The following is a 12,688-nucleotide window of genomic DNA, read 5'->3' on the forward strand; positions in this document are numbered from 1 at the left end:
TGGATTCTATTGAACGATGGCAGGTGATTGTAGTGTTTGGGAAGAGACAACGGCATTAGGCATCCTGGGAATGTCAACATTTTATTCTTTTATAAAGCAAGTTTCTGCAAAATATAAGCTTGAAAGCTTGGGCAGCGTCTGCAAACATTCAGAAAGTGGCTCACTGAGAAGGCTAGCCAAAACCAGGATAAATTATGGAGGAACCACAACTCAGTGGTGAAGTCTGAGTTTTGCATTGCAGAAGGTCCAAGGCTCAACTCCTGAAATCTCCAACTCAAAGGATTTAGGAAATGTAGGAAACTGTCTTATATCAAGTCTGTATTGTCTACACAGACAGGCAGTAGCTCTCCAGGGTTTCGGTCAATGGATATTCCCAGCCCTAGTGAAGATGCCTGGGACTGAAGTTGAGACCCTCTGCATGCAAGATCGATGCTCTGCTGCTGAGCTTTCCCATGGACCTACGGTTCTTCTCCCAAAGTACCAGCTGATGAGAAAGTTGGCCTGGTAGACTGCTGTGAGAGTTAACAGTTCCGAACTAGATGAACAAACCACCTGTCGTGATATAAGAGCACTTCTTAGGTGTCTATGTAAAATCTATAGGGTTGCATCCAATATTAGTCTTACTCAAATTGACCCATTAAGATTTATCAGCTTGACTAACACAAGTGGAACGGTCTCCCTTGGGGAGTTGTGGGAACGTGTCCAGAGGAAGGCAACCAAAATGGTCAAAGGCCTGGAAACGATGCCTTATGAGGAACGGCTAAGGGAGCTGGGCATGTTTAGCCTGGAGAAGAGGAGGTTAAGGTGTGATATGATAGCCATGTTCAAATATATAAAAAGATGTCACATAGAGGAGGGAGAAAGGTTGTTTTCTGCTGCTCCAGAGAAGCGGACACGGAACAATGGATCCAAACTACAAGAAAAAAGATTCCACCTAAACATTAGGAAGAACTTCCTGACAGTAAGAGCTGTTTGACAGTGGAATTTGCTGCCCAGGAGTGTGGTGGAGTCTCCTTCTTTGGAGGTCTTTAAGCAGAGGCTTGACAACCATATGCCAGGAGTGCTCTGATGGTGTTTCCTGCTTGGCAGGGGGTTGGACTCGATGGCCCTTGTGGTCTCTTCCAACTCTATGATTCTATGATTCTATGATTCTCCTTCCTTGGAGGTTTTTAAGCAGTGGTCGGATGGCCATCTGTCATGGATTCTTCAGCTAAGATTCCTGCATTGCAGGGGGTTGGACTAGATGACCCTCAGGGTCCCTTCCAACTCTACAGTCCTACGATTCTATGTTGTATGACATGGGTAAGTAGAAGGTGGATCAGAATCTGCTGGCTGATCTCTGGGTGATCTGTCGCAGATTGGCAAAGTTTCTATTGTTGGGAGACGATGAAGGAGAGCACCCTTGGGGGTGAAGTCAAATTGTTGGAGAATTACAGTGCCTGCTGTGATTGTAGAGACCGATACGGGAGAGACATGTTTTGTTGCGGCTGGGGCAGAGGAAGGCGTCCGGTTGTGCTGATGCAGATGCACCATGGTGTTCTCCTCCCAGTTGTCTAACAATAGTGATAACTAGTTAGCCAAAGGAGCCCCAAAGCAAAATGTTAAAATAAAAAATAAGCTATAATCAAAGCTTTTCTCCCTCTCGTGTTATTCTGGAGCTCAGGGCTATCCAATGAAGCTGAATGTAGAAAGATTCAGAACAGACTAAAAGAAGAAGAAGAAGAAATTCTTCACGCCACAAATACCCTCAAGTTCAGACCCTCAAGATGTGGTGAGGGCCACCAACCTGAATAGCTTTAAAAGATTAATAATATAATAATAATTTATTATTTATACCCCGCCCATCTGGCTGGGTTTCCCCAGCCACTCTGGGCGGCTTCCAACTGAATATTAAAAACAATACAGCACCATGATACAGGCTCGTCTTATCTTGAGCCCAAGCAGAGCGTCGTCACACACAGCAGAAGGATAAGCAGTATGTGCTACATTCTTAATTTTATTTACACTCTATGCTGAGAGAATACAAACATGCATCTTGCCTCTGTGAGAGCAGAGAAGCAACTCCTCTCGGAAACAAAGAACACCGAGAGAACAGTGAGAAACAGGAAACCAGTGTACGTCACATCCAGTCTCCCATTCCCGTGGGAATCCAACAGTAACTCTGACTGTGGAATGCAAAACAATGTCTTGTGACTGCAGTTGCTGTTCAGTGAGGGAAATAGAAACCAACACACACCAGACATTAAAAACTTCCCTAAACAGGGCCGCCTTCAGTTGTCTTTTAAAAGTCAAATAGTTGTTTATTGCCTTGACATCTGCTGGGAGGGCGTTCCACAGGGCAGGTGCCACTACCGAGAAGGCCCTCTGCCTGGTTCCCTGTAACTTGGCTTCTCAGTGAGGGAACCACCAGAAGGCCCTCGGTGCTGGACCTCAGTGACCGGGCAGAACGATGGGGGTGGAGACGCTCCTTCGGGTATACTGGACCGAGGCCATTCAGGGCTTTAAAGGTCAGCATCAACACTTTGAATTGTGCTCGGAAACGTACTGGGAGCCAATGTAGGTCTTTCAGGACTGGCGTTATACGGTATCAGAGACCACTCCTGGTCACCAGTCTAGCTGCCGCATTCTGGATTAACTGCAGTTTCTGAGTCACCTTCAAAGGTAGCCCCACGTACAGCGGATTAGACAAATCCATGGGCCATATTGTTATCAATGACTTCTAGCCATGATGGTTATATTCTACCTCCACTGTCTAAGGCAGCACGTTTCTGAATAGCAGTTGCTGGAAACTGCAGGAAGGGAGAGAGTGTGTTTAGACTCAGATCCTGCATGTGAGTTTTGCACAAGCATCTGGTTGGACACTGTGAGAACAGGATGCTGGGTGGGCTATTGGCCTGATCCAGCCAGACTCTATAAGACTCACTTTTTCCATCCTAAAAAGTAAGGGGAAATGTGTGTGTGTCTTATGGAGCGAATGCAGGCTGCGCAGCTATCCCAGAAGCCAGAACAGTGAGAGGGATTGCTGCTTTCACTGCGCAGCGATCCCTCTTGCTGTTCTGGCTTCTGAGATTCAGAATATTTTTTTTCTTATTTTCCTCCTCCAAAAACTAGGTGCGTTTTGTGGTCTGGTGTGTCTTATAGAGCAAAAAATACGGTAGTTCTATTCTTTCTATATAGTTTTGACTGTTGTTTGTTCTATGTGCACAGCGCGTATATTCCTTTATGTAAGCACTAGTCTTGGAGGAAATATTATGATTATGATTCCTTTTATCTTTTCTTCTTCCAGCTGGTGGGCTTCGTCTATGCCTGTTACGTTGTCAGTGTTTTTACAGAAGAAGAAGACAGCTGTAAGTATTCGCCTCAGGACAGATCCCTGGCCGTGGGTCTTAACCTGATGTGCTTCCCCTTAGAACGGAATTTTATTTATTTATTGCATATACATCTCACCAGGCAGCTTGAGGTGGCCAACAAAGTTCTCTGCCTCGTCGTTTTATCCTCACAACAACCCTGTGAAGTAGATTAGGCTGCGAATGAATGCCTGGCCCAAGGTCATGTGACGAGCTTCTTGGCTGAGTAGGGATTTGAACTCTCGTCTCCCATGTCTTAAGTCTCTAGCCACCATCTATCCTCCCTGAACATAGGTGCCCTATGTACACTTTTGAGTTAAGGTCTCTCATTTTTGCTGTGATATATATATATATTATATATGCTTTCGTAGATTTTCACGGGTACAGGAATGCAGGTTTTGGTGTCCTCGGGTGTCTTCCCGTGTAAAAGTTGGGGTGTCTAGGCGACGTTTCGACGAGGTCTCACTCGTCATCTTCAGGCTGGTGCTTTCGGCTTCTTGTTACTGGAACAGAGCGGGATCTCAATGTTTGAGTTCCTATAAATACTGTAGAGGGGGTGTGGTGTCTAGCCTCCAATGTTCTGGGCAGAGAGGAAGTTCCCAGGCTAGTGTGCCTTTTCTTCTTTTGTTCCTTAATTACTTGAGAGATACCTTGAGTGATTTCTTGAGTGATATCCTGAGTACCACTTAGGTGGGTCATTAGGTGTGGATTAGTTGCTAAAGTCTTTGTGTCTTGACCTCTTGAACTTTGTGAAGAGTTTTCCTGAGAAGATGGCTGTATTGCACTTAGTTGTGCTTTGGCTTGGCTTCGTGTATAGGGGCGAGCTGTGGTTTTGTGGCTTGTGTCAGCCAGATCTGTGTAGGGATTGCAGGGGGGTGCAGCATCCGGAGGTGCCACCATGGATTGGCTACTGGATGGTGTCAGTAATTCATCTGTGGAGAGGGTCTGGGTTTGGGTCTGGTGTGGTTGATTGGTGTTGGCGTTCTGTGTGCCTCTGGATCTGGTGTCAGTTTTTGTGGAGAGGGCTAATTTCCAGATGTCTGGCAAGCGGGATGTGTCGTCACGCTTGTTCATGTTGTGAGGGTGTTTCTCTATCTCGATGGCTTCCATGATTATTCTCTTGTGGTGATGTTCCGTGTTAAAGAGCAATTTGGAATCTGCAAAATTAATTTCGTGTCCTGTTTCTTTCATGTGTTGGAAAAGAGAGGAAGTTTTTTCTTCTTTTTTGACGGCATTCTTGTGTTCTGCGATACGTGCATTTATTCGTCTGTTTGTTTGTCCAATGTACGTGGCTGGGCAGACTTTGCACAAGAGAATAATCATGGAAGCCATCGAGATAGAGAAACACCCTCACAACATGAACAAGCGTGACGACACATCCCGCTTGCCAGACATCTGGAAATTAGCCCTCTCCACAAAAACTGACACCAGATCCAGAGGCACACAGAACGCCAACACCAATCAACCACACCAGACCCAAACCCAGACCCTCTCCACAGATGAATTACTGACACCATCCAGTAGCCAATCCATGGTGGCACCTCCGGATGCTGCACCCCCCTGCAATCCCTACACAGATCTGGCTGACACAAGCCACAAAACCACAGCTCGCCCCTATACACGAAGCCAAGCCAAAGCACAACTAAGTGCAATACAGCCATCTTCTCAGGAAAACTCTTCACAAAGTTCAAGAGGTCAAGACACAAAGACTTTAGCAACTAATCCACACCTAATGACCCACCTAAGTGGTACTCAGGATATCACTCAAGAAATCACTCAAGGTATCTCTCAAGTAATTAAGGAACAAAAGAAGAAAAGGCACACTAGCCTGGGAACTTCCTCTCTGCCCAGAACATTGGAGGCTAGACACCACACCCCCTCTACAGTATTTATAGGAACTCAAACATTGAGATCCCGCTCTGTTCCAGTAACAAGAAGCCGAAAGCACCAGCCTGAAGATGACGAGTGAGACCTCGTCGAAACGTCGCCTAGACACCCCAACTTTTACACGGGAAGACACCCGAGGACACCAAAACCTGCATATATTATATATATATATATATATATATATATATATATATATAGCAATCACATATATATATATCACATATATATATCACACACACACACACACATATATATATATATATAGTTTAAGCGCAATGCTTTCAAAAGCAATGGAAAATATTAAACAGTGACCTTTCACTCCAGCTTCAAGAGGCAGCATTTTGCCGGTTAAACTGGAAGTTATCTCCCGCTTCTTTCTATAATTGCAAACAAGGCAACTGATTCTACAGAGGCTTTGGTTATATGCAAATGTGTTTACTTGATCAAAAAGGCAGGTGATTAGTCAATGAAGAATTCCTTTTTTAATGGTTGCGCATAATTTTATACAATTTAACTGTAACCATTTCAAAGCATTAAAATGAAAAGTTTCTTTCGAACCTTCGGACTTCCATCCCTTCCTCCATGGGTTCAATTTCCTAAGAAAATATATATATATATTTTCTGCATCTGTTACCCTTATCTATCTGTTATATATTCAGTTTCCAAAGTTCATTTCACACTACAAGTGTCATTGTATCCCTGCCAATGATTTTAACTGTTTACAGTGGTCTTTTAAGTATGTTTAAAAAAATTGTTGCAGTCTTTTAGAATAATTGATCTTCCTGGTTTCTGATCTTTCCTGTCAGTCTCGCCATCTCTGCATGTTCCATTAACTTGGTCTGCCATTCTTCTCTGGTCGGCACTTCTCCCTCCTTCTGTCTCTGGGCTAGTGTCAGGCTGCCAGTCAAGGCTTACCTTCCCCCTCTCTGTAGATAACAGCACAAAGCGAAAGCAGTTTGTGAGCCAGTGTGGTGTAGTGGTTAAGAGCGGTAGACCCGTAATCTGGTGAACCGGGTTCGCTTCCCCGCTCCTCCACATGCAGCTGCTGGATAACCTTGGGCTAGTCACACTTCTCTGAAGTCCCGCAGCCCCACTCACCTCACAGAGTGTTTGTTGTGGGGGAGGAAGGGAAAGGAGATTTTAGCTGCTTTGAGACTCCTTCGGGTAGTGATAAAGCGGGATATCAAACCCAAACTCTTCTTCTTCTTCTTCTTCTTCTTCTTCTTCTTCTTTTGGCAGCAACAGAGAGGTTTATTGAACACAGCACAAACATTCAGCGTCCGTTCACATCGTGTAGGTGCTCCCAGTTGAGTTCGTCCTACTTCCCTCTAGTTACTTCCTGAGGGGATGTTTAGGGATGCTGGGGAGGATATTTTGTCTAAGATATCCTATCCCAACTTTACAAGTTCAACAAAATCAGCAGAGTTAACATTCCCCTTTTTTAAACACACGCACAACAGATAGCTTGCTCAGACTCGTTAGAGTCTCTGTAAATATTTTCTTGTATTTCCCCCGTTAATCCCTCCTAAAATAAGACGCTACGCAGTCTTCTGTAGAGTATAAAACGTTTACTCACAAGTAATCATCTGTTCACACAATGGTTCCCATAAAGCAGACTTGAAAGGTTAGAACATAGTTTAAATGTGGTGACTATCTCCTTATGGGAGAAAGACTCCCTTTTCTTCTCTTGGCCTGGAGCCAAGGGTGCATCTTAGTAGTGCTGTGGTTAAGGTGCCATCGATAGAGACAAGAGGGACAAGATGGTTGCCAGCCTGTGGTTCTTTCTACTTCAGGAGAGGCCATGCCCATCCCAAGTTACACATAGGAAGTTTCATCTCAGTCCTGGGAAACAGGAAGTTCTGGCTGGAGGACTGAGACAACCTTCATGTCTACTCTGGCAATGTTGTGTTTGACTGCACCTGATTCTTACATCCCACACTTCCGTCTTCCCGTCTCCTCACCACATGATCCCTCCACCACTGAGCCTTCTGAGATTCTACCCTATCCAGAAGCCTGACTCTGGGACTCACGCACTGCATACTTTCTGGTGAGGGAGATCCAACCAGCTCTCTCTTTTCCCGTCCCTCTCCCTTCAATTGCTCTTTGCCCAGCTGTCAGTTTCCAAACTGTGTCCTTCCTCGAACCATTGCTCTAGGTCGATACTGTCCTCCTGCTCCAGAGGAGCTTCAGGATCAGGCCCTTGTGCAGAGGGAGAGGGGGGCTCCCACCATTTTCCCTCAGAGCAATACCCTTCAGTCTGGTTCCTGACATCTAGAAGCATTCTCGCTGCCATCATTGCATACACGAACAGTCTCTTGTCTACCTTTGGTATCTCTTCACCTATTATACCTAACAAAAAGGCTTCTGGTTTTTTAACAAAGGTTTTCTTAAACATTTTCTTTAACTCATTAAATATCATTTCCCAGAAGACTTTTACCACTCCACAAGACCACCAGTCAATGACGAATTCTTCAGTCAGATGGCAACCCTAACAAGCTGATTTCTCAGTGTGGCAACATTTGGCTACTTATTCTGGCTCTGCAAATCTACCCCAAGGTTTGCTCTGTTGGGGGCTTCCAATGAGCTCATGCGGTGACATCTATTACATTTACTGTGGGGCTCAGTGTATTCTTCATAAAAAATATATTTATATTGCTATTCATAAAAAATATGAGAGAGGTTAACAACAATTGTACATCAAACCATGCAATAAAAGCCACGTGAAAAGTTGAAACCAGAAATTGGCTAACTATTAAGATCTGTTCTTAATTGCTTGCATAACGCTGGCAGAATAGAAAAGTTTGAGGCAGGTACCGTATTTTTCACCCTATAGGACGCACTTTCCCCCCTCCAAAAATGAAGGGGAAATGTGTGTGCATCCTATGGGGCGAATGCAGGCTTTCGCTGAAGCTTGGAGAGCAAGAGGGGTCGGTGTGCACCGACCCCCCTCTCTCTCTCCAGGCTTCAGGAAGCTATCCGTAAGCCTGGGGAGCCCACGGGAGTTCCCGCAGGGCTCCCTAGGCTGTGGATTGCAGCCTGCTTGCCCGGAGCACAGGGTGCACTGAAGCAAAGCGCCCCGCACTTCGGGAAGCTATCTGCAGCCTAGGGAGCCCTGCGGGAGTTCCCGCGACTGGGGAGTGGAATAAAAAAAAAAATTCTTTATCCCCCCCCCCAAAAAAAAACCCTGGGTGCGTCCTATGGGCCGGTGCGTCCTATAGGGCGAAAAATACGGTATTTAAAAGTTGGGACAGAGGGTGCCTGTTGAAAACCAGCTAGCAGAGTATTCCACAATACAGGGATGGTGGTAGTAAATCTTGGTTTCTTGTTATTGTCAAATGAGCCTCACCAACTCGAGGAATGACCAGTGATGCTCTGCAGATGATCTTAGGGGTCGAGTTGGGATAAAAGGATTCAGAGGGATCTGCAAAGGCCTGATTTCCACATCAATATGGAACGAACCTCCTGAGGAGATGAGTGCAGTGATCAATTGTGTATAAAAGAGATGAGATTATAAGAAAGCAGGCAATTAAGAAGACATCCTTCCACCATGCTTAATCAATGTCTGCTTTCAACTTTTTGTGGCTTTTCTTGTACGGATTTATCTTTCGTTGCTGTAAACCGCTTGGATATATTTTTATGACAGTCTATAAATATTCATATAAATTAACAGAGCGCAGTTCTGGCACACCTCTCAGGTGGGCGCCATTGCAGGCTGGCACCCCCCCTTGCTTTTATGTACTTGCCTTTATGTAGATTTTGAGAAGCCCAAAATGAACATTTCAAGTCAGAAAAGAAGCTGGCCAGTGTGTGCAAGTCTACACTCTTTTTTTTTTTTTAGATCTGTGACTCCACCTAGCTCCTTGCCACTCTTCCCAGTGATTGGTCAAGCTACAGGCCAGTTCCTACTTTCTTTTCGTCCATCCGTTTCCTGTGTAGCAGCAACAGGCTTTAAGCTTTCTAGCCAGGCCTCTCCCATTGCACATATTTCAAAAAGTAGATGTCATCTTTCAAAAAGTAGATGCCATCTTTCAAAAAGTATAAACCAGGACACCCCAAAAGTTGTTGAGCTTTTTAAAGGAAACCCCCCAAATCACCTGCCTGAATCTAAGAGAATGGGAGATGAGGGGACACATTTATTTGGTCTGCACCAGAACCAGGGAGTGATTCTCAAACCAGCTAGGGAGACAGCTTGCCATAGTTTGTTTTTCCCCCCAAATTTTTTTTATTGATTTTCACAAAATTGTAAACAAACAAACAAACAAACAAACATAAATCATAACTTTATTAAAATTACACTTATTAACATTGCTCAGTGACTTCCTCGCTTCCCCTTGGTTGAATTTCAATGCATATCTTTTTAACGGCTCTCCTAATCAAAGTTCTTATAAACTTAACTTAATCATTTAACATCCTTATATCTTTTCAATTCAAAATTTAACATGTTAAACATCACTTAACTTATATAAATTCCTAAGCCAATCTGTTTCCTGCAAGCTATTTCCCATTAGTTTAACTTAACAAATTTAACTAAGTAATCATTAGATTTTGTCCATTCTTCCTGATACTCCTCCTCCTTCTGGTCACGGACTCTTCCGGTTAGGTTGGCTAGCTCCGAAAAATCCATCATCTTCATCTGCTATTCTTCCACCATTGGTAATTCTTGGGTTTTCCACATTTTTAAATAATTTAACATCTTTCTTGGGCAATTCCAAACCTGTTATTCCAAGAAGAAAGGCCTCTGGTTTCTTTATAAATGTATATTTCAACATTTTTTTCAATTCATTATAAATCTTTTCCCAGAAGTCTTTCACCTTGGGGCAGGTCCACCACATGTGGTAAAAAAGCTTGCCATAGTTTTTAGCACCTCTGCAGGGAGTGAACTCAGCTGCTATCAAAACAGCATCTGTTCAGGGCTGCCCCGAGTTGCCCGGCAACTTACTGTAACAACTTCTTGGTGAGTTCTGGCACCTATTTTTGGCGGCGGCGGCAGGGGGGGGGGGGAGGTACTGTAAGTAAATAAATAAAACATAGTAAGAGCCTGTTAGATCAGGCCAATGGCCAGGGCCGGATTTAGGTTTGATGGGGCCCTAAGCTACTGAAGGTAATGGGGCCGGTGGCAAACCGCTATGTACAGCACATGTGTGGCATCGCATGCATGTGCTGTACGTAACAATGCTGCACATGCGCTGTACATAGCGGTTTGCTGCCAGCGCCACTCAAGCGCCATACAGACGGCAGTGGGATCGCTCCGTTGCCGCTGCAGCCACATGTAATAATAATAATTTTTTATTTATACCCCGCCCTCCCCAGCCAAGACCGGGCTCAGGGCGGCTAACAACCAATAATAAAAACAAGTTGATTAAAATACAATTTAAAAGATTAAGATACAACATTAAAACATTAGGGTGCAATCTCTTCGTAGGAGGAGAAAGGAAAAAGAAAGAGGGGGAGTGAATCAAACTGATTCTAAGCCAAAGGCCGGGTGGAACAACTCTGTCTTACAGGCCCTGCGGAAAGAGATCAGATCCCGCAGGGCCGTGGTTTCAAGAGACAGAGCATTCGACCAGGCCGGAGCCAGTGCTGAGAAGGCCCTGGCTCTGGTTGAGGCTAATCTAACTTCCTTAGGGCCCGGGAGCTCTAGGGTGTTGCTGAAGGTCCTCCGTGGGGCATACCAGGAGAGGCGGTCCTGTAGGTACGAGGGTCCTAGTCTGTGAAGGGCTTTAAATGTCAAAACCAGCACCTTAAATCTGACCCTGTACTCCACTGGGAGCCGGTGCAGCTGGAAAAGCACTGGGTGAATATGCTCCCATGAGAGGAGCCTCGCTGCTGCATTCTGTACCCGCTGGAGTTTCTGGGACAGCTTCAAGGGCAGCCCCGCATAGAGCGAATTACAGTAGTCAAGCCAGGAGGTGACCATCGCATGGATCACTGTGGCCAGGTCGGGGTAGAGGATCCTCTGTTCGCAGCTGCAGCCGCAAGCAGAGGATCTCAGCAAAGTCCGTATGGCGCTGGAGTGCCAGCGCTGGCAAACCGCTATGCATAGCACATGTGCGGTGTCGCTACGTATGGCGCATGAGTCGTACATAGCGACACCTGCCCTGGGTGTCACAACGCCTCCGCTTGCCCCTGCTTATACGTAAATCCGGCACTGCCAATGGCTCATTCAGTTTCCTGTCCTCCTGGTGAACACCTATGAGAAACCCACAAACAGGACCTGAGCTAAACTTTAAGGTAAAAAGGTAAAGGTTAAGGGACCCCTGACCATTAGGCCCAGTCGTGCCTGACTCTGGGGTTGTGGCGCTCATCTCACTTTATTGGCCGAGGGAGCCGGCGTACAGCTTCCAGGTCATGTGGCCAGCATGACTAAGCCGCTTCTGGCAAACCAGAGCAGCGCACGGAAACGCCGTTTACCTTCCTGCTGGAGCGGTACTTATTTATCTACTTGCACTTTGACGTGCTTTCAAACTGCTAGGTTGGCAGGAGCAGGGACCGAGCAACGGGAGCTCACCCCATCGCGGGGATTTGAACCCTCAACCTTCTGATCAGCAAGTCCTAGGCTCTGTTGTTTAACCCACAGCGCCACCTGCATCACTTAACTTTAAGGTAGCCTGGTCTTTATTTATTGCACTTATTCCTGGAGGACTGTGCTTTAGGGTTGCACTGTTTAAGTGCTTAGCTTGGGCTGCACTGGGCCCTAAGTGTTTATTGGCTGGCTCGACAAGTATTGCGGCCAGGTCACTAATCTCCTGTTAAACAACGCATTAAGTTCAATTGCTGTAAGTGGCTGTATTTATTTTGAGTGGAGTAGTGCGAGTGCTTTTCCAAATTCTGGGGTGGGCGGAAAGAGCACTTACTCCAGCAATCTCTCTTTGAAACTGTCTAAAAGATGTGTTCTTCACGGTGGTTTTATTGATCGGCATTGCGTCAGAAGCTGGCCTTTAAATTTACAACGCTCTAAAATGCCTGTAATGAACAGCTTGAACCACTTTCATTGCCACCCCCTCTAGTTAGGCTAATATATCTGTACTTGGTCGAGAACTTAGGAAGATGCTAAGATACTTTGCACGTTACTGAAGATGTTGACTAGCAGCTAGGAGAGATGTTGTGTTTTTTTCTTGGGGTGGGGTGAGTCTATGCTAGTGGTAGCCAACTTAATACTCTCCAGATGTTGGTGGACTAGCTCCCATCAGCCCCAGCCAGTGTGACCAATGATGCTGAAAGTTGTAGTCCAATAACATCTGGAGGGTACCAACTTCTGAAGGGATTGTCTGGTCCTCCAAATATTTTTAGATTGCAACTCCCACCATCCCTGACCCTTGACCTTCTTGAATGGGAATGTTGTTGGAGTCCAGTAACATCTAGTTCCCCACTCTGATTATAGACTTAAAATCTATCATTGTTGCTTGAGCATGTGCTTAAGACGTGAAATCTCCCCAAGGGGGCAACTGTTGAAT

The 12,688-nt window shown here is 45.4% G+C and overlaps 1 protein-coding gene across 4 annotated transcripts in view; it reads left to right on the forward strand.

The window, feature by feature from the left end:
* The window catches only part of NKAIN4 (sodium/potassium transporting ATPase interacting 4), a gene marked incomplete at its 3' end in the record, with an annotated part of 106,536 nt that overhangs the window by 83,620 nt on the left and 10,228 nt on the right, over window positions 1–12,688 (forward strand). For all 4 annotated transcript variants that reach the window (XR_014565666.1, XM_083744765.1, XM_083744767.1 and 1 more), the window contains exon 5: window positions 3,287–3,347. Coding sequence is in view for 3 of the 4 variants with exons in the window: in XM_083744765.1 (XP_083600891.1) it covers window positions 3,287–3,347 (61 nt within the window). The remainder of the gene's footprint in view (window positions 1–3,286; window positions 3,348–12,688) is intronic.

The sequence above is a fragment of the Podarcis gaigeae genome, assembly GCF_964106915.1.
Source record: "Podarcis gaigeae genome assembly, chromosome: 6".
Classification (NCBI taxonomy): Eukaryota; Metazoa; Chordata; class Lepidosauria; order Squamata; family Lacertidae; genus Podarcis; species Podarcis gaigeae.